Here is a 19,796-nt window from a genome sequence, read left to right on the forward strand (position 1 = left end):
GGAGGAAAAAAAAAAAAAAAAAAAAAAAAAAAAAGGAAAAAGATCAAAATTTCTGGGGTCTGAAAACTGAATACCGGTATCAAGCCTCTTTTCAAAATTTTTGTCAGTCAGGTCATTTCAGACAACAGTCACACAGCAAGAAATACACCTCGATAAAAATAATAACTAACTCACCATGACTACTCTGAACAGATCAGATGTCTCAGTCCTAATCCAAGAACTTCTACAGTTTCTTCGCATTTGCCCAAATTCTTAAACCAAAAGACCCCAAAGAAGACAGTGTGGCTGCTAGAAATCTCTACTTTTTTTAAAAAAGGTTTCAGAAGAAAAAACCTCAACAAAACCTTAAGTTTCTTTCAAAAGTTTGCTACCATTTTGTTTAGTGAAAGGTGTTGATAAATGCACTGCCAGGTAAGTCTGGCTGAAAATATACAAGGGCAGCAGAAAAGAACATAATTGACTCAAGATACTCAGCCATGTCTAAGCTAGTAAGAGTAGAGAAGACAGACAAGCAAGACTGAACAGAAAAGCAATATATCACAGCTCCATTTCACCTGTAGATTTAACAGTCTGCTCAAAAACATGCAGAATACAGTACAAAATAAAAAGCAGAACACTACTTTGGAAAATATAGACTAGGCAACTTCTCCAGTCAGCTAACATTGACATAAACCATATTGTTTCTTTTGCTACCAAACCAAAGTAAGAAAGATGCCAAAATAATGTATCAGTTATGATAACAGGTCACAGAACCTTTGCAATGGTTAAAAAAAAAGAACAAACAAAACCAAAAAAAAAACCCAAACCAGTACAGAATGCTTTCTGTATTTCAAGAGCATAACAACATTCAGCATTAGAGGATGGATGATCAGGCACACTAAGAAGGAAGAGAAGAGTGAAGGTAGTTAAACAGAACCTTGCCATTGGCAAGGGACACAAAAAAAAAAAATTTTTTGTTTTTCCTCTATTATTTCTCTAAGCCTTATTGGTCTTTTGAGGTCAAATGTAAAAAAAAGAATACGAAGTTAATCAGAACGCCCAAAACTTCACCCTCAAAAGATACATAATTCTTTTTCCGCAAACCATTTTGGTCTGCTTCTAGCTTCTATTGCTGCAGAAGATTTAACCATTGGTTGATAAAACCTAGTGAAAATAACTAGCCCTGCATCAGATCTCAGATATCGGTGAAGCCTTGCTAGAATTAAATCTTTTCAACATAGATAAATACAGTATCTCAAACATCAACAATAGCAGAGATGATTCTGCCCACACCTTTCAAACTCTGCTTCCCTGTCTGTTTACCACTGGCAAATAAACCTCAATGTATTCAAGTTTTAGCCATGGCTAGCCAACTACCTTTTTCCAAGTCTGCATATGTGCCTACTCTTATAAAATAAATGCACTAAGTTGTTCAGCCTTAACTGTTCTTAATAGCCTTTCCCAGCTCATCTGCTAGGGGTATTTGGTTTCCAAAGATAAACACAAACAAGCTTTACAGGCAACAGGGCTACCTACTGAGACAGCGAGAGCAAGCAAGTATGTAATGCCCCTTTACCTCCGCTATTCACAAGCTTTTCTCCTAAGCAACCTGTGACCGTGTTGCAACTTTCATAAAAAATACACGCCCACGAAAAAATTAAAGAGCTAACTAAGACTGCACAGTTAATTGACAGAAACCATCTTTACAGCAGAAGGAGAGAAAAATTTAATACAAGATGAAAAAAATGCAATGAGTAAGATAAGCAGTTGACTGATGTCCAGAAGTTTAAGGAGTGCCTTAGTTGTTGCAGAGAAAACATGAAGCAGATTGCTAGACCAGCAGGAGATGGGAGTATATTGCATTATGAAATGCCTCTTCGTCCCTCTCTTTACTCCAGCTTTCATGAGTTTTAGAGCGAACCTTTCCCTTCAGCTGTCTGCATGTCCCAAGTTGAACCCCAAAACATCACCTCTATCCTACTTCCCCTAGCTATGTATTTTACAGAAGCACAGCATGGAATTGTGAGGAAATAAAGATTGTTCTCCCTTGGAGAACACCACAAACTGTATTACAGTGAACTGCCATCCTAATCTCCGAATTTCCTTTCAACCCAAGGCTTCCTTCTTACCTCTCACTTTATCTGTCGTTTTTAATTAAACTTTTCACAAAGATTTTTTTTCTTTGGCTTTTGAATAAAAGATCAAAACAGAGTTCAGTGTCTGGAAATGAGACACGTAACTGGTACACATAAAGCCTTTTTCTTATTTATAGCGGTCTTTAAAATTAGTACACCTTATGATTTGCCCATGTAATACGCTGCAATAACTACTCTCTTTATGGATTCAGAATTAAAAGCCTTTCCAAGCCCAGAAGTGGAAGCTCTCTAGTCTGGAGAATAATTAAAGTTGGTGGTTCAGCAAAGGTTAAACAAGTCAGCTGAGAGACAGATGCTTTCTGTATGATTAGTTTTTCAAACAAACTACCTTTGTTTCCATTTCTAACACTCCACAACCAAGTTCATGACATTCAAGTGAGCTGCATTTTTTTGTTTCCTTCCCACATGGATAAAAAGCTAAAGGTGAATTAAATATTTGTAAAGCTACACACGAGATTACAGACCTAAAACTTACAGGATTTCACCACCACCACTAGCATCCAGTGAAGTGGAAATGACTGGATATCTACATTAATTCTAATATCAGACTCCAGATCTACGGATGCAAAACACTAATGCAAGAAGCTAGCATGTGTCACCAAGCATATATATTTTACCATCAGTATTACATTATTTACAGATAAATCTAGTGCACTGGAACAAAGAGTCTCTTCACACTAGAGGAGTTTTCAAAACCACGGTACAACTAAGTCTCCATTTTCACATTTGAGCTTTTGTTAAAAACAATCACTGTTACGATTTTTTCTCTGCATGGTTTTCTCTTACGTCTACTTACCCTTTCTGTCACTGAAAATTGATGAGTTTCTGCTGAAATTTTGTATGTATGGAGTTTGGTTGGCACAACTGTGATAAAATATTGGAACATCTGGTTGTCTAGAAGAAAACAAATCTCACTGTTGAATTAAGTACAGAGTCAAAGACCACCTGAGACATTCACAAATAAATCAAACAAATAATATTTAAAATAGTTAATCAGCTAAGCCATTTACACTAGGGACATTCTTCAAGGAGTCCCAGCACCGCCAAGACTACTTCAGCACCATCTGCATGAACAAAGTTAGTTTCCATGGCCAAGGCCTACGTCACATTTGTACTCAGAGCAATTTACATTTTACCCATGTAATGAAAAGATTCATTAAGGTCAGGCCACTCAAAGCTTCAAATGAAATGCACAGATAGTGTTTTCCAGGACACTAGAACTGAACGTTTCACACAGTCACATTTTGCATGATACGTCTCGACGGTGCTTTGAATAGATTTTAGCCATTGAATTGTCTATACAATGCTGGAAGCCATTCTAAACTGGTTACGTTTTTTCTCTTGATTAGACAGACTTCTAGAGAATTCTTCTAGAGTAATCAGCATGCTTATGTATTTATGATTGCTTTGTCTTTATGCAATTCCCTAAGAGAACAAACACTGATAGACTGAAGCAATTTGTTTCAACTACCCTAAACTATTCTGGCTGGAACAGCCAACAGACTGACTGACTTTGAGACAACAGCAGCTTTAGATTTTGGGGATCACTCTCATGGGGAACAGAAGTCAGAGGATAAGGCGTAGGTAGCTCTGAAGGTAGGTTACTATACTCCTTTATTTATACATGAGGAAACAAAGTGATACACAAACCCTTCCTGTAGTAGCCTCACAAAATACACCGTGGAAGTGACAAACCAAATACAGGAGTAGAATCCAAGACTCCTGATGCTATTTTTTTTTAAACCAAATCAGACTTATTTTTCCCTGTTATGACAACAATCAGATCTATGAATTGCCATTGTAGCATACTGCTGCAAAATTCTTTGCAGTATGTTCAGACATACTGTAACTTCAACTTAACACAAATCTGGGAGAAACTGAGACTCAAATTCAGCGAAACAGCAAAGCACAGCGATACTGATATTAAAAAGAAATCGTCCATTTAAGATACCATATAGATAATTGAACAGTGCATTGCTCGTTGCCAAATTTAGCAGGACATGCTGTTTGTAAATCACAACATTCATGAAACATGCTAATATTTTAAATGTAATTATTGGAAAAATATAGAAAACGATGCTTTTTTAAACACACAACACTTACGATTTGATGCTATTTTTTCTGTTCCATCCAAAGGATTAATAATTCCTGGAATAAGCTCTCCAAATGACAAATGATCTATTCTATGAGAGAAGTTATAGGCTGAAAGACAATAGAGAGGAATGAAACAACATTTTTAAACTATGAGATTCTGTACTCTTCTCAGAGAAAAAGATGCACCCATTTCTCACATTGGAAAACGCATTAGTTAGAATACTTCAAACACTGGTATGCATTTCATTGGATTTGTGCCTGTGACTGTATCAATACATCTACGTACATGTTTCAAACAAAACTCAAATCCAAAATATATAACAAAGAAATTCAATTTCTCTAGAAAAGAACTTCTAAAACAAATTATAACTCTATCTGAATCAACCCTGGAGCTGAAGAGAGTTAAAATTTCATGACAGGAAATTTCTAGTTGGCCAAATACTGAGTTATTCTACAGTTCAGGTTCTTGTATGTAATGGTATTAAAAAGACTATTCATAAATGAAATGTACAGAGGAAGCATAAGGCAACTACCAAGTTAGTACATTGCCTAATTTTGCAAAGGTATTTAAGCTCTGTAATATTATACACTTGTGTTGACATAAATTCATCAACAGACATTTGGAGATTTAACCAACACCAAGTTCATTTTTCAGAGTAAGTCACCCTTGCCTCACATTAAGTATGACAGCGACACACATTTAGTATCTAGACTCATAACCTAAAAATGAAGTTTCTAAGGACAAAGGTCAGAAATTTTTAACCATATAAAACCAGATTTTGCAGGAAATAGGTAGTTTGGGCTGAAATACAGGAGTTTCGTATGGTATCTGTGTTACAACAAAATACATCCGAGATTCCTGTGTTATCATTACTGTAGAAGCAACCTAAAGATAATACTAATAGCGTTAAACGTATGAAAGTAAGTCACTACTGAGTTGTAGCATTGCAAAGAATATTCTTCACTTTCTCCTACAATGCAATTGCCCAGCTAGAACATTTTTACAACAGCAACCTATGTTAACATATGAATTAGGACATAGCAGTCTGAACGAAATGATACTCATTTGTGTGGAGATGATAGAAAGAACTTACACTCGTGGCTTACAAGGGCTGCCAAGTGTGCATGGCCTCGAGGGTGTGGTATTGCCCTAAAGAAAGTAAGATATGTTTTATGAAAAATTTGTTTAATGAATCCACACAAAAGACACAGTTTTCCTAAACAGGACTATGTACAAAAATTACCTCTCTCCCTCTACTTCAATAAATACTTTACATATATGTACAAAAAATATGTGCATAAACATATGTTATGTATAAATATTTTAGAAACTTATATATATATATATAAATTGTGTGTATCTATATAAAAAATGACATTTTTATTACTGTCAAGTACAGACAGCCTGAATGACAAGGTACAGGAATATCAGACTCATGAAAACCTTCTTACACAAAATTAGTGTCTTGCATTTTTAGAAATGCCAAAAAACCCATCAAGTCACTAGGCTACTAGAAGAGCCACCAAGACCTACCACATGAAAAGCTGCAGAACTGCTCAAGTGACTAACAAAAACTTTACCGTACTTGTTCTATGACTAAGCAAGTTAACTATGCTCTGTATTTGCTCCCTGACTAAGCAAGTTAACTTCAGGTCTGGACACTTGGTTGTAGACCTGCAAAGAAAGTATAGTGCAGAGACTGGTAACAGTGCGTAAAGGGGAGGGGGGGGGGGAGGGGGGGGAGAGGGGAGGAAGTGCAGCTCTGTCTGGAAAGTAAAACAGTCTCTCAGCCACACTTCATCCCTACCAGTCCAGCCAATAATGCAGGAAACGTTCCCTACTTAGCTTAAGTCAAATCGTTACCAAATGCATGTAAGTTTTGGACAAACAGAAGGTGGAGAAAGACTATGAGATCAGTCAAGATAGGACTACAATAAATAACCAGGCAGTAAGGTATGAAGGCAGCCAGTGAGAAAAGCCATAAAAAAAACCCTACAAGAAGAGAAAGAGCAACTTAGCAGAAGTACAAATGTAATGATGAGCAAAAGGAAGCAAAGGAAAACAAAAGATTATTCAGGGTTACAGAACTAGAGAAAGGAAGAGAGAAGTGATGGCAGTACAGATGAAAGGCTGAAATGATCAGCTCTGAAAACGGCTTAAGAAGTTGGACATCTAGGGGCAAATCAGAGAGGTGGTACAAGACCAGACAGAAGTGACATTTGGAGAAATACCCACACAAAGACAGCAGCTGGAATTACATGTGGATAAATTAAGAGAGTACAGATTGCATGCCAAGATCTCTGGTGACAGAGGTGGCAGGAAGACAAGTGAGGACAGCAGAGCTGGAGAGCACAGAGAAAAATTAACACAAGTTTGTATGCAGTGTATATAAGCCAATACCATTGCCGAAGCATATCAGAAAGTCTCTCCTCAAATCAAGATGAACTGGCATTTAGCTCCCTAACTATGTTAGCACTGAAATGGCACATAGCTACACTTCATCCATGTTAGTGAAGCGTATACTAACAGAAAGGAGAAGTTTGGACAGGCCCAAAGAATGGAGGCATGTACAAGCAGTCCACTCCATGTCATAGACTTACAGAGGACCTATTTTCAAGAGTTTTCATCCTGTAGGACACTGGAATTCATAACCACTACATTGCATGCAACAATGCATTGTGCTGCATTGTTTTAGTAACTTATGAAGAAATTTGTTTTTAACTGTGCAAGAAAAGATATCACATGGAAAATAATACCAAGCATGTGTATGGGAAGGTTAATAAAAAACAGTCATTAACTCAAAAGTGTAAAAGCATACACACACACACGCATGCACTATATATAATGTAGAAGTCAATTCTTTTTTTTTTTATTTTCAGGAATTGAACAGAACATACTTGCCCACAGTTATGTGAAAGTTCCCTGCCACTTTATTGACATAGAGATGACCATGAATTCTGCATGCATCTGGAGACTGTAATGAATTATCTTCCCTGTTTAAACAAAAACAACATAAACAGTACTTGAGAATACTCACTAACAGAAATAACAGCAGTACAGTTAGATTTCTTCTTCCTAGCATAGAGATATAGCATTATCATCTACCTCTCCTTATCATATTCTTCTGGAATTAAAGCAGGGATGGTCAAAGGGGAGGAATCTAATAAAGGTCAGTCTAATGAAACCAATAAGCTTTCATTCATACTTGTATTCAGAGACCTGGCCTACAAAGCTAACTTATGATACCTGAACATGTGAACAGAAAATGTAAGACCGTAAGTATATCTTGCTGCCCTGGAGATTTTTTTTTTTCCAATTACTTCTACCAAAAATGGTTTGTTGGGAAAGTTCTAATGCTACAATGAACATAACAAAACATATTAGTCACGTTAACAACACTGTAGCAAGAACAGCTTTCAACATTTATTTTTTATGAAACCTTCCTCTTCCCACACTTGTTGGGATGTCCACAACTCAGAACCTATTTTCAAATCTGCTCCTTAGAGGGAGATGAAAAAAAAGATTTTTTTTTAAACACGTCTCAAGCATAAATACCTTCTCAAATACTGCACTAACAAGTATCATAGAGGCATAGAAGGACTTAATGAATCTGAAGATATCAACTAAATGAGAAAAAAGATTTTTTGAGCCCTCTTTAGCCTTGCCTTAGGAAGAAAGGATGTATTTAGTCCTCAAACAGGGAGATTACAACATGGAAAGTGCATACAGCATTTTTGGTGTTTGTTTTATTTGTGGCTTGCTTGTGTGAGGTTTTTTGTTTGTTTGTTTTTAAGGGCAAAGGCATTTCAGCTTTCACGTAGAAAGGGTTTCACCCTGGGGGGAGGGAATCACACAGCATCTAGATTCAGGCAGACCAAGCCTTCTACGCATTAGCCTCTCAGCATTTTGCGGGTAGCGGGAATAAAGTGTAAACAGCAAGGTTTCTCCACACAATTTTAACAGTGCTGTCTTAGACCAGGGCATTTACTAACAAAACACATTTTTACTCAAAGGTTGATTCTTTTAAACCCATAAAGTATTAAGTCACAGCTAATAGCAGGACTTTTTTTTAAAGTTGCTGGACAGAAAGATACTCTTTAATCTAAAAAAAAAAAAAAAGACTTGTTTAGTATTGCTTTGGCATTACTAATTCACATTAAAAAGGAAGCATCAGAGAAAACGGACTAAAAAGGTGTGTGTGTATATTTATGTGTGTGTCTGTATTATATATACATATAAACACACACACAAAACCTGGAAACCTTCTCCAGGTTGGAAACCCCAAAAGTTTTCATAAAACAACAGCTCTCCAAAGCAACTATCAAGTATACTATTTTAACATGCTATAAAAAGCAGTAAGGTCTTCTTTTCTTACAACCTTATCTTCTGGGGAAAAAAGAAAAATCATAACCACAATAAAATGTGAAGTCTAAATTAAATAGGGCGGAGGAGAGGGGAATGATGACACCACATCCCCATTTTTCTTACCGTGGCGGCAGTGCTGTAGAAGCACTTTTAAAAGCACTTTTGAATATCACATCTTGAAGAGAGTGTTCTTCCTGCAGCCTACTCTGAATTAGCTGCAGCATCCTAAAGGTTACACAGACAAGTGTGAAAGCATGCAACGGTAAAACAAAAAAAATAATTACACAATTAATTATCAGCTTCAGTTGCGGGTTATAAATCGAGAAGTTAGCAAGGTTCATGTCAGGATTAAAGTGTTACAATAAACTTTGAGAATGTGTTCACTGGTGTTCACAGCAGCGTGTTACCAAAATATCAAAACTCACCAGACTCCCAAATAAACTTCAGGTTCTATTACAAGACTATCAGTATAGCAATCACACACATAACCAAGCTATTCCACTTTAAATGATAAACAGTGTGTCAATTCAGTTATATGAAAGACTCAAACTCATTTACTTTCGCAAGAATGTGCCAATTTGTTACTCTAGTTCAGCTTTGACATTTAGATGCCAAGCTACCTGTGTTACACGTCTGAACCTGTAATTAAAACTTGTGCTACCAAGCATTCGTTTGGAAACGTAAGTTGAATGAATCCATACGTCTTGGCTTGCAACCGCATGACCCAATTCCATAAGTAAGTCCAGAGCCAATTTTTTCCATAACAGAGATCTCAAATCATGAGAAAAGCAAAGTAAATTAGTATCTTTTCACAGGTTTGCACCCTTAAATTACAAGCAGGAGCTGTTAGATCCAAGACATAGTTCTGTCATGTGACTCTGGTGTACCTTGAAGTCACTTCCAGTACAAATAATACAAACCATAGGCATGCATCTCAGTGCTTTACCTTTGCCATTCTTTTTGTTGTGGGCTGAGATCAAATACTACCTGAAACAAAAATAACACATCTAATAAAACGTGCAGGAAGCATTGAAGTCCCATCCATGAAACCCAGAAGAGAATTGGGGTGTGGGAAGGGGTGAGGAGTTACAATCAACTTCACACTTGGTACCACATACTGGAGTTTATGAAAGGACTTTGCACTTTAAATAATACATTTAGTGTTCAAGTATGGAAATTTCTGCCCCTTCCCCCCAGAATTATTCACTTGTTTGCATTTATAACTTCAGCATCTTTTCCTAAAGCTCTCCTAACTTAAGTCAGCAGTCTCTGCCCTTCTAGCCTTTGACTAACGTGGGCTAGAAGAAGCACTGAATGGCAATTTACTTCTAAGTGATATAACTGACATGCATGGTTTTAATGCAAACAGCAATGAAACAAGCAGAGGAACAATCTTTGAAAGACAAGGGTCCAGGTGCAGATTGTTTATTTCTAGGGTCATCCCCACACTGAGCACTTCTTTAAGACAAGCTACCAGACCTGCTACACTTCAATCAGTACAAGAATATCACCAGTAACATCTGTACCGAATTCAAATCTATGTATTGTTAGCACTGATGTACTCCAGACAGTAAATTCAATTGCAATTAATGCTCAAACCTACCCAGAGCTATGGCCAAAAGAGATCAAGTACAGGAAGTTTCTTCTTTCTAAGATTATAATCATTGGGGCAACTGCTAGCATGCAGCAGCTACAGCAGCACAGAGATGACTGTCCAGACAAAAAGAGGAAATGTTCCAAGGAGAACAAACAAAAACAAGTTCCTTCCCCTTCCCGAGCACATCCTTCCATTCAGCCATCTCCTCCTGCTCACACACACAAGTAGGAATTTGGACAAAACTGTTATAATTTGGAATATGGTTCAGTTATTAGAGAATGTAACTTCCTGCTGTAATTATTACATTCTCTAATAGCTTTTCTGTAAATGATAAATTACTTTCACACAGCATAATTACTTCAAAGCTTATTGTATTATGCAAGCAAAACCACTTTAAGAGCATAGGCTTACACAGTTCCAGTTTACAATACAGAAGTTAAAAGGATACTAACCCAATTTACAATCTTTAATGCCATTCCATATTATAAGGATATCATGGAGACTTTCTACCCCTTTTTAGAATCATAGTATTCTTCTAGTTAAAAAGCAGTTACATCAATTCTCTTTTTATGAGAGCTCTGATAGTTTTCCTTCCATATCAAATACTGTCAGCATTTATCCCTAGAATTTGCACATGTAAAAATGACTAGCTGTAGAAATCACTAGCTTGTTAAGAAGCACTGATCTGGGAGCCTGCTGTATTCAAATCCACTGTATTTGCAGAGAGCGAACACCCAGAAATCTCAATGCTAGGCTTTTTCCCTAGCAGATTCCTGGGGTGAGCACTGCAGACCTCACTCAAGGATCAGACAATATGGGGGAGGTTCTGTGCAGCCCAATTGTGGGGAAAAAATACAAGCAAGCAAGCCCAGCAGTGCTCCACATCAAGTAGAGAGCAATTTCCTTTTAAAATAAAAAGGTTAAGAATCAACTTACTGGTTCATATATTAGCCCATCTGCAGAGGTGACCATTGTTTCTGCTAAATCCAGAACATCAGCCCCCACATCTATTTTAAACAGGCAGAAAAACACTGAGTCAGAGATGATCATAAACAAACAAACAAAAAAGTTCAAGTTGAAATGAAGTGTCACAGTATAGTGGTAGACTTTCAGTATAAGTTACTGTTCCTTGTTAACGAAGTCCAAACCAAAAAAACAAATCTGGCAAGAAGCAGATTACTAGGAGGTAGGGGGAAACCACAGAATCCTAATTTTCAACCTATCTTATCAGAGTATCATCAACAGTGACCAGAAACAAACTTTTCAGATTTGCAGTATTTTCTGATGTAACACCTTCAGAGATGTTGTATCAACCACATACACAAGCTTTCTAGGATCTGTTATGCATAAATATTTTTTCCTGTTTCATAAGCACTGAATCCAAACCAAGACTAGTCAAAACAGAGGATAAAGTTTTGTTTATTTCTCAGAATTAAAAAAAAATTAAAAATCAGAATTTTCAATATTTTTATGCTAACTGGAAAATAATTGAAAAAGTATTAAAATAAATTTTAAGAGTAAGAAGAGGTGACTTGTGAATTAATACTTGTGAGACAAACACAAGTTGTATGGTACTGATGTACCATACAATTAATGCAAGGTTTAACCTAGCCAAAAAAGTGAGTCTTGAAGATTTGCTTGCATTCCTGGTAGAAGTAGTATTCTCTCTCTTTCTCAGTCCAGGACAACCAAAACCAGTCCACACAAATAATCATTCATTACCTAAATGATGTCAAAAGAATAGTAAGCATTGGCTTTAAATGGGAAGGCGTCCATGAGGAGGATGAAATTACCTGATGGTTCCAATATTGTTAAACAATAGACCAGGTTAATATTTGCCAAGTTCATAAATAAATAAAAATTGCGATAAATTCCAGCTGCTGAGTTGCATCTCACAATGAGCTTTTAGAATATTCTAGCTAGAGAGAGACTGGAACAACAGATTTTTTTTTGCTGATAGACAAAGCAAAGTTCTGCGACATGCGAATGAGATGGCATAAATACTTTTCTTCACATCTCCTACCAACTCTTTCAGCGAGTCATATGCCATCAAGATCAGAAGAAATCTCACTGTTAGAATATTTTGAACAATATCCAACCATATTGCAAGCAAATGCATACTCCAAAGAGCCTTTAAAGTGTTTCAAAACTTTCACTGATGGAATACTTACATTGACACCTCATGGCAACTGTAATATCGATATTGATTCTTAACTTACTGGAAAGAAAAAAAGGCAAAAAGCTAATAAGTAACATTGAGTACAAGCATCAAGAAATATATTACTAAAATTCTCAGATTACTTGCAGAAACACAGTCAAATAACAAAATTTACACCAATAAATATAAGCTTAAGCTGTTCATCCATCTTGGGTGAACCAAGATGGACTTTTAATTATTAAAGCACTGATGACCAGTCATAACTTAAGAGATAAAAGCATCAGATTTCCCTGTTGAATTTTACTATGAAACTCCTAACAGATTTTTTGGAAACATTATTGGCCCAAGAGTTTGTCAGACTTATATATTAAGAATATATAGTTTTCAATATTTTACACATTTTTTTTTTCCACACAACTACAACAGCACAATAAATTCCACAGAATGCAGTGGATCAGGACAATGTAGGAGTTACAAATCTAAAACTGAGTAAATATTTGAGCACCTTCCTCCTGTTTTGTCCTTAAGACAGGACATTGTATTTCCAATCCTAATCAGAATTAAGACCAGGCTGAGAAGTTACTAAAACCAGTTCCCAGAAAATGCTGCCATGTCATAAGGATCATTGGTTTTGCTAGCACTGCTTCTGAAGAAAGTTCTTTTCTCAAAAATGCTCTCATATTATAGTAGCAAAATGCCTTGTATGTTAAGATCTTTATCCTGAATGTTTCCGTAATGAGGGGAGGTGAAACGTAGTTCTTCCCATCACGGGAAAAAAACCAAAACCAACACCCCAAAAAACTCCATCACACCAGAATTCTAATTGTGTGGCATTCCCCAATATTCTGGGCATTTCCTATTGGTTTTCATGTTAATTTCACAAAAGTCATTTAAACTATAATGAGTAAATCCCCTCACTATAGTCACACAGTCCTGTCACTTCCAGGGAGCTTCTTCTGGGAACTTAGCTGACCACAAACAAATCACATAAGCAAGGGATTCAACATTGGCTCAACTTGGGATCAGATATGGTCAGTAGACAGGTTTCTCCTGTTAAAGTTAAAGTGATACCAACCTCCATTGGTTTAAATTGTCACAGAACCACAGGCTGAGTGATTAGCCCACAATCAAACTGGAAAATCTGCAGCAGGACATCTCCCAAGCCCCATAGTAGTCTTTTAACCACTAGACTATCCTTCCCGTGTGATACCTTCACTAGGGAAATAACCTACTTTAGCAAAGACCTAAATGTGAAACTCCCATCTGTCTGAATGGATTTACTCTAACTTGAGTTTTTGATGCATCTCTCAAATTTCTCATATTTTTTATTTTTTCATTACAGAAACCTTTGGTATTCCTGATGTACAAGACATCCAATTAATATACATAGCTTTACTTGTTACCACAGCAACTAGTCAAACAGCTTTTAAAGTTATTTCAGTTCCAGACGCACGATATTTAAAGGTGTTCACTGCACAAAATCTCCATTAACTTCACATGGAGTCATGGGTGCCTGACTACCTCAGGAAGAAAGGCGAACACAGTCCAGACAAGCACATGAAACCAACAGCAAACGTATCTTCAGCTGATCTTGGAGGCCGTAACTGGAGACAACATCGGTAGCAATCTCCAGATAACGTAGTCAAAGTTCTGAGTGCTTAAGGTTCACCTCCAGCAGCACAAAGTATAATGGCAATATACTAACTGTATAAACTAGATTAAGCATCATGCAAAACTGGTGGCTTTACATAGTTGATGTGGAGTTACATATTACAATGTCCTCTGAATTGTTAACAAATAATTCCTCAGGGGACTCCACCAACAAACCTACACCATTTTGACTTCTTCATTGCAGGAATCTCAATGTCTCTTCTTCATAGATTCCAGAAAAGAAAAAACCCAAATCAATCAACAGAAGAAAAATCAAGTCCCTTTAGTATTTCATTTTTAATTTCAATCATAAACCGCTTGCAAGTCACATGAACATTTTAAATCTATTCTGTCCTGAAATGCAGGCAACTTAAATTTTAAAAGGAATTATAAAGAATAAAAATTACCTAGTAAAATCCTTGTCTACTTCATATTCATATTTCATCCATGTGTCCCGATACACTGTGAACTCCATTATGGTCAGGAAAGCTATTGTTGTAAATGCTATCAGAGAAACTGAGTGGTCAAGAGGAAAAAAAAAAAAAAAAAAAAAAAAAAATGACAGAAAAAAATGAGGGGTCAAAAAGAAAAAAAAAAAAAAAAAAAAAAAAAAAAGAACTTTAGATTTTGAGAAATATTATTCAGAAACATAAGCAGAACAAAAAAATAACATTCCAGAATATGAGCATTACTAGTACAATACTGGTACCTTTGATTTATAAATCCATGAGCTGCTCTTAGAAAAATGTTTTCATATCTACACTATATACTTTTACATAGGAGGGGAAAAGAACGAGTCCTACCTTTGCATCAAGAAAGAACTTTTTACATTAAGTAGAGTCAAATGCTAGAATGATGGAGAGGTGGTGAAATCCCTGCATGGAAGATTTAAGAACAGGCTAGATCCTCCTCCGCATATAAAACAAAACGCCCACAAATCACTGTCAGGGATGGTCTAGGCAAACTCAATCCTAAATTTAAGCATGAAAGGACAAGGTGCACCTTGAAGTCCATTCAAGCCTCCACTTGTCTACAACCTAAGTTTTTATAACAAGTTTTTTTATATCTAGTTTTAGAGCCAAGCAGCTAGCAGACAAGAGAAATAATATGCATTATATGCACTGTCCAGTTCGAAAAAGGTGCCCTGATTATATTATTTGTGTATAGCTGCACAGTCAGGACTCCCACCCCAATATTTCAAACAATTCTCCCTCTGGCAATAAGCAACACATAGCTATCCATTCTACCAACAGCTAAATAAGTGAAGAACTGATTTGAAATTATTTTTAGGAAGAAAACTAACTGATATATTTTAATGGTAGATGCGCCTCACTTATCTCCAAAGCAGCCTATTCATCACACTTACGAAGTTGTACAAGGCAAAGGGAAGATCATCCTGCTGCACATAGTCAGAAACATAGTAACAGAGGCACAGAAGCACCTGCCACGCCCCTTTTATTAAATCACGGCCTTTGTTAAGTTGAAAAAAACTTCAGTTATAGAGCACAGTAGTGATTTGTACAGCTTATTGACAGTGTATGTTTTCCATCTGCATTCTGTGGAGTATTTCTACGGAGTCTGCGAAGGGCAACTTGAGAAAAAACAAGCCTGTTGTTGACAGGCTTCAATTCACTACACAGTGCTCTACAGCCCAGAGGTGGCAGCAGGGACATAAAGGCACTGTCCTACAGGATCAGAAAAGAAACCACTGGCTGCAGCATTGACTGTTGCATTGATCAGCAACATTTCAAGTCCTAGCTTTCAGCTGAAGCTATGTAACGATCGTATATATATATATATGAAAACCTTCTTGTCAATGCATACCGTGAAAGCAGATGCACTAATCAGTTAATTATTCTGGCTATCAATTTCCTTTTGGAGCCCAGTAGGCCAGACTCACCCCAGCTATGCAATAGGGAAGCTGGAGCCATACTGTCTCTCCAAACACGAGAAAACAATTAGAGCCATAGCTGCTTTCTGGGTAATTCTGAACAAAGGTATTTGTGGATCTGAACAGGAAAATAAAGTCTTGTAGAATTTCCAAAGACAGATCCTCTTTTCTGAAGGTTCTCCCAGCCCCAGAGCTGGAGTCTCAGCCCATTTGAGAGGCCGGTACTACTTTTGCAATGGGTTTTAAGGCACTGAACATCTGAGAATAGAGTCTTGGTATGTTTGGCACCCCTATCGCACCAGAAAGTAAGCCTGGCGCTTTAATCCTGAATGAAACGGGAATACTATATTAAAATTTTATAATGGCATAGAATTAAGACAATCCTATATTGTCATTTATAAGGTTACTGGGATAAACCAAAGAATGCTAAAGTAACTTCTGGTGTTGAGAAATCCTTAAGGTACCCTTCACCAAAGCAAGGTTCTCATGAAGGATGGTGCTATACTACAAAAAAAGAATTTTTGAGCATTTATTTTTTTTTCTAAGAATTACAACATAAAAACAACTCGCTTTCTCAGGAACTGGGACTAACATTAACAAAGAGTTATTTAATCAGTTCTTAGAGATTATTTTATATACAATACTCCTTTAATTATTAACATTGCAATTCAGGAAACATAGCAAAGTAATACAGATCCTTGCGATACTTACTTCTACACAAGTGGCGTAATGACTTCAAAGGCTTACCTGTAGATTGCAATTGCTTCTTGTACTTTTTATTCAACTGGTTTCAGACATAATCACACATATGAGAGAGACTTTTGTCCTCCATTTCAAACTAATTGCTAGCAGTTTCCTATCTAACTGCAAACAATTCCAACAGTCCAATAGATGAAGTCACTATTTCCAGATCAGGCTACCTCTAACACAACCCAACTTACAGGCACAATTTTCTGTTCAGATACGTATAGAAAAGATACTTCTTACAGCTACAGCTTTTTGAGAGAAGCTCAAGTGACTAATAAGGACAGTACAAGCACATGCCCTGGAGTAAAGCATTTAGTTCTTCAAAGGGCTTTCCTTACTCTTAAAATCAACTACACCTTCAAGACAAAAAGCTTTAGAAAGCTGCTCTTCATCCTGATGCTTAACTTAGCCAGCTCTTAGACACCTCTGGAGAATGTTTTTCCTCCTTCATGAAAGCATAGAGCTGAATCCAACCTGCATTTCAGCTGATGCTGACACTATCTCACCCAGAAACCTGACACAGAGAGAAGGGCTTAGTCAGACAACAAATGAGAAAGTTTTATTACAGCCTTGGCACAGTGCACTTCCAGTTGCAATTGGTTACAAGTTTTTACAGTGAACCTTTACGTTGGTTTGAGTCTCACCAGTTTTACACAAAAATCTCCCTTAAGATGAGTGACGAATGCATCTATTTGGATAAGATACTATGTCTTTACTTGAAGGAGATGAGCTCTGTCAGTCCACAGAAGAAATTAAGAAACCGATTTTTGTTAGTTTCAAATGAACACAGATGCCCGTCTTCTTCCTACTGAAGTTTATATTCGCAGAGCATGCTAGACTGAACTAACAGCCAACATGATTCATGTCAGCACCTCAATAAGGCCTACCTGTGCCTCCGCTCGCAGAAGTCTCCACATAGCTTTCAGGAACCTTTGGAAAGGCATCCAATTCTTTCATCAAATTCAAGGTCTTCTTCCGATTCAGTCGCCTCATCTTCAGCACAGTCCTCCACTTCCTCCTTCATATATTCCCTCTGATTTGAGAATAAATTGTCGTGATTAAAAGACACACGCAATATTGCTCAAACCGACTGGCTATAATTATAAAGCAATAATAAGGCAATTAAAATCTAAGAAATATGTTTTCAAGAAACACATGCTAGACAAATGGATGGTCACTCTTGCTTCAAGAAAACTGTTAAAATTGGCCTAGACACTGCTGCTTACATTCCAGCCACATCCAGCACATTCACCATTTAATTACTATGACTAATTTCTTTCTCGATTAAATTCTTGTTGGTATTGGATATATTGAATTTTAAATTTAAAAAAAAAAAACCAACAAACTCAGTCCTGAAGTAAGCTTGCTAAACAGACCTGACAACGCGTGGAATTCACTGACTTAGCAGGGAACATCTAATAGGCTGCATAAACTTGGGAGGATGTCAAACTGCTCTGGGCTCCTTTATTCAGCCAATGTAGGCACATACTATATGCTAAAGGGAAAAAAAAAAGTGCATTTCACATTTTTACAGCTGTAGAACTTTATGGTCATAATAAAATTATCATTTTTTTCCTCTATAAAAATGCTCCCCAAAGCAAATTAAGTATCAAGTCCTAGCTCCATCCTTCAAAATCCTTTTTGTCCATGACATGATCTCTGCTCCGCTTGGAGCGGTTGATATGTTAAGCAGCAGGATGCTGAGAGGAGCAGCCTGCCCAGGAAATACTGTCTTAAACTGTTTCTAAATCATGCAAATACACTCACAACCCGGTCCTGCCAATACGCTGTATGTTTTAACAAGTTGGCACTGCTGTTTTCCTTCTGACGAAATGCTACACTTTGCTCAGAATTTCTGAAGCTATGAAAACCATCATGTATTTACTGTATTCTGAGAATACGTCATATTATCATCCCCTATTTAAAGACACCAAGGCAGGCAAGCTAACCTATGTTGCCAACGTCTGAGATGGTTCTCATCATTATCGTCTTGTAGAAAAATCTGTTAACTCATCTCCCCTGTTTCAAGAGCACGTCAAGTCTCCAGCGTGTCCTAGTGAAATTACTCAAGAGCTATTCCCTGCTTTGCCCCTCCCTGGTGCTGAGCAGGCTTTGTACTGTGCAATAACAAAGGAATAGGCTTTACTGGAAACAGAAGTTCACATGTGAAGAATCACGATCTATGCCTGCAATTTCCTCACTACACAAATTCACTTCAGACCTTAGTGAGAAGATACAGACTCTGCACTTAGCGGGAGCATCAGTCAAGTCAGCCTGCAGAGACCAACAAAATGATACTGTGTGTGATGCAGAGGATTCAAAGAAACCACAGTTACAAGTGGGCAGAGAAGATGGATGCTGGAACAGAATTTTGGTTATACAGCATCAAAAAAAAAAAAAAAAAAATCAGGGAAGCAAGGTCCTGTCCTTACTACACTACATAATTGTGTTTTAAAGAATTACCTCAACTCCACTCAGAATAGCTTAAGGAAAAGTTGGAAAACTTAGGAGCACAGATATGGCAAAGCAGCTGCTTAGACACAATGACTAGAGCCGTAACGTTAGCACAGAGGAAACACCAGACAGGGTTGCCTGCTATCCTACACAGACAGCACTGAAGTCAACTTAGCACCGTTTCAGTTTCCCCGTGTCTTCTCTGCTATCACATGTGTAGGAGCACACCGTAAAGAGGTATAAGATAAACCTAGAGAATTTAGAGCACTTTACTAAGAAACTTTCTAAATCATCCTGCATCAGTGAGTATGCAGATTTTTGTAGTCTAGCTAGAAGTATCCCATTTGTTCATTCGTTTCTTTAATCCCACATACACAGATTCACTTTCCACAACAAACTGCAACAGACATCTGATACCTTCGCCCCTACCCGTCTAAACACACGTACCTCAGAAACACCAAGTATAAAATTTGGAATCCATTGCTACAAAAGTAACACACTATGAATCCAAGAGCCAACTGCGTTAAAAAAAAAAAAGACTATTACAAGCTAAAAAAAGGAAAAAGCATAGCGCAAACGCCACTCGAGACCTGAGCGCCCGCTTGAAGTGACCCACAACCCAGACCCACCTGCTCGGGCAGTTTTTGCTTACTCGGACAACGTGGAACCGAAGCTGTTACCGGCGCCAGTGCGCGTCTGAACAT

General features: G+C 37.3%; 1 protein-coding gene across 2 annotated transcripts in view; it reads right to left on the reverse strand.

Annotated features, from left to right (window-relative positions):
• ERGIC2 (ERGIC and golgi 2) overlaps nt 1-19,612 on the reverse strand; it is a 24,038-nt gene extending 4,426 nt beyond the window's left edge. Inside the window, exons 1-11 of one of the 2 annotated variants that reach the window (XM_009289028.1) lie at nt 19,540-19,612; nt 17,526-17,671; nt 14,408-14,516; nt 12,364-12,410; nt 11,129-11,199; nt 9,542-9,582; nt 8,719-8,820; nt 7,128-7,223; nt 5,324-5,379; nt 4,239-4,337; nt 2,932-3,029 (exon numbers count right to left, since the gene is read on the reverse strand). In XM_009289028.1, coding sequence (XP_009287303.1) covers nt 2,932-3,029; nt 4,239-4,337; nt 5,324-5,379; nt 7,128-7,223; nt 8,719-8,820; nt 9,542-9,582; nt 11,129-11,199; nt 12,364-12,410; nt 14,408-14,516; nt 17,526-17,631 — 825 coding nt within the window. In that variant the 5' untranslated portion in view covers nt 17,632-17,671; nt 19,540-19,612. Of the gene's footprint in view, nt 1-2,931; nt 3,030-4,238; nt 4,338-5,323; nt 5,380-7,127; nt 7,224-8,718; nt 8,821-9,541; nt 9,583-11,128; nt 11,200-12,363; nt 12,411-14,407; nt 14,517-17,525; nt 17,672-18,014; nt 18,074-19,539 lie in introns of those variants that run through there. The other variant, XM_009289029.2, reaches the window with a different exon arrangement.
• Between the last annotated feature and the right edge of the window lie 184 nt (nt 19,613-19,796).

The sequence above is a fragment of the Aptenodytes forsteri genome, unplaced genomic scaffold, assembly GCF_000699145.1.
Source record: "Aptenodytes forsteri isolate BGI_AS27 unplaced genomic scaffold, ASM69914v1 Scaffold137, whole genome shotgun sequence".
NCBI classification, from domain to species: Eukaryota; Metazoa; Chordata; class Aves; order Sphenisciformes; family Spheniscidae; genus Aptenodytes; species Aptenodytes forsteri.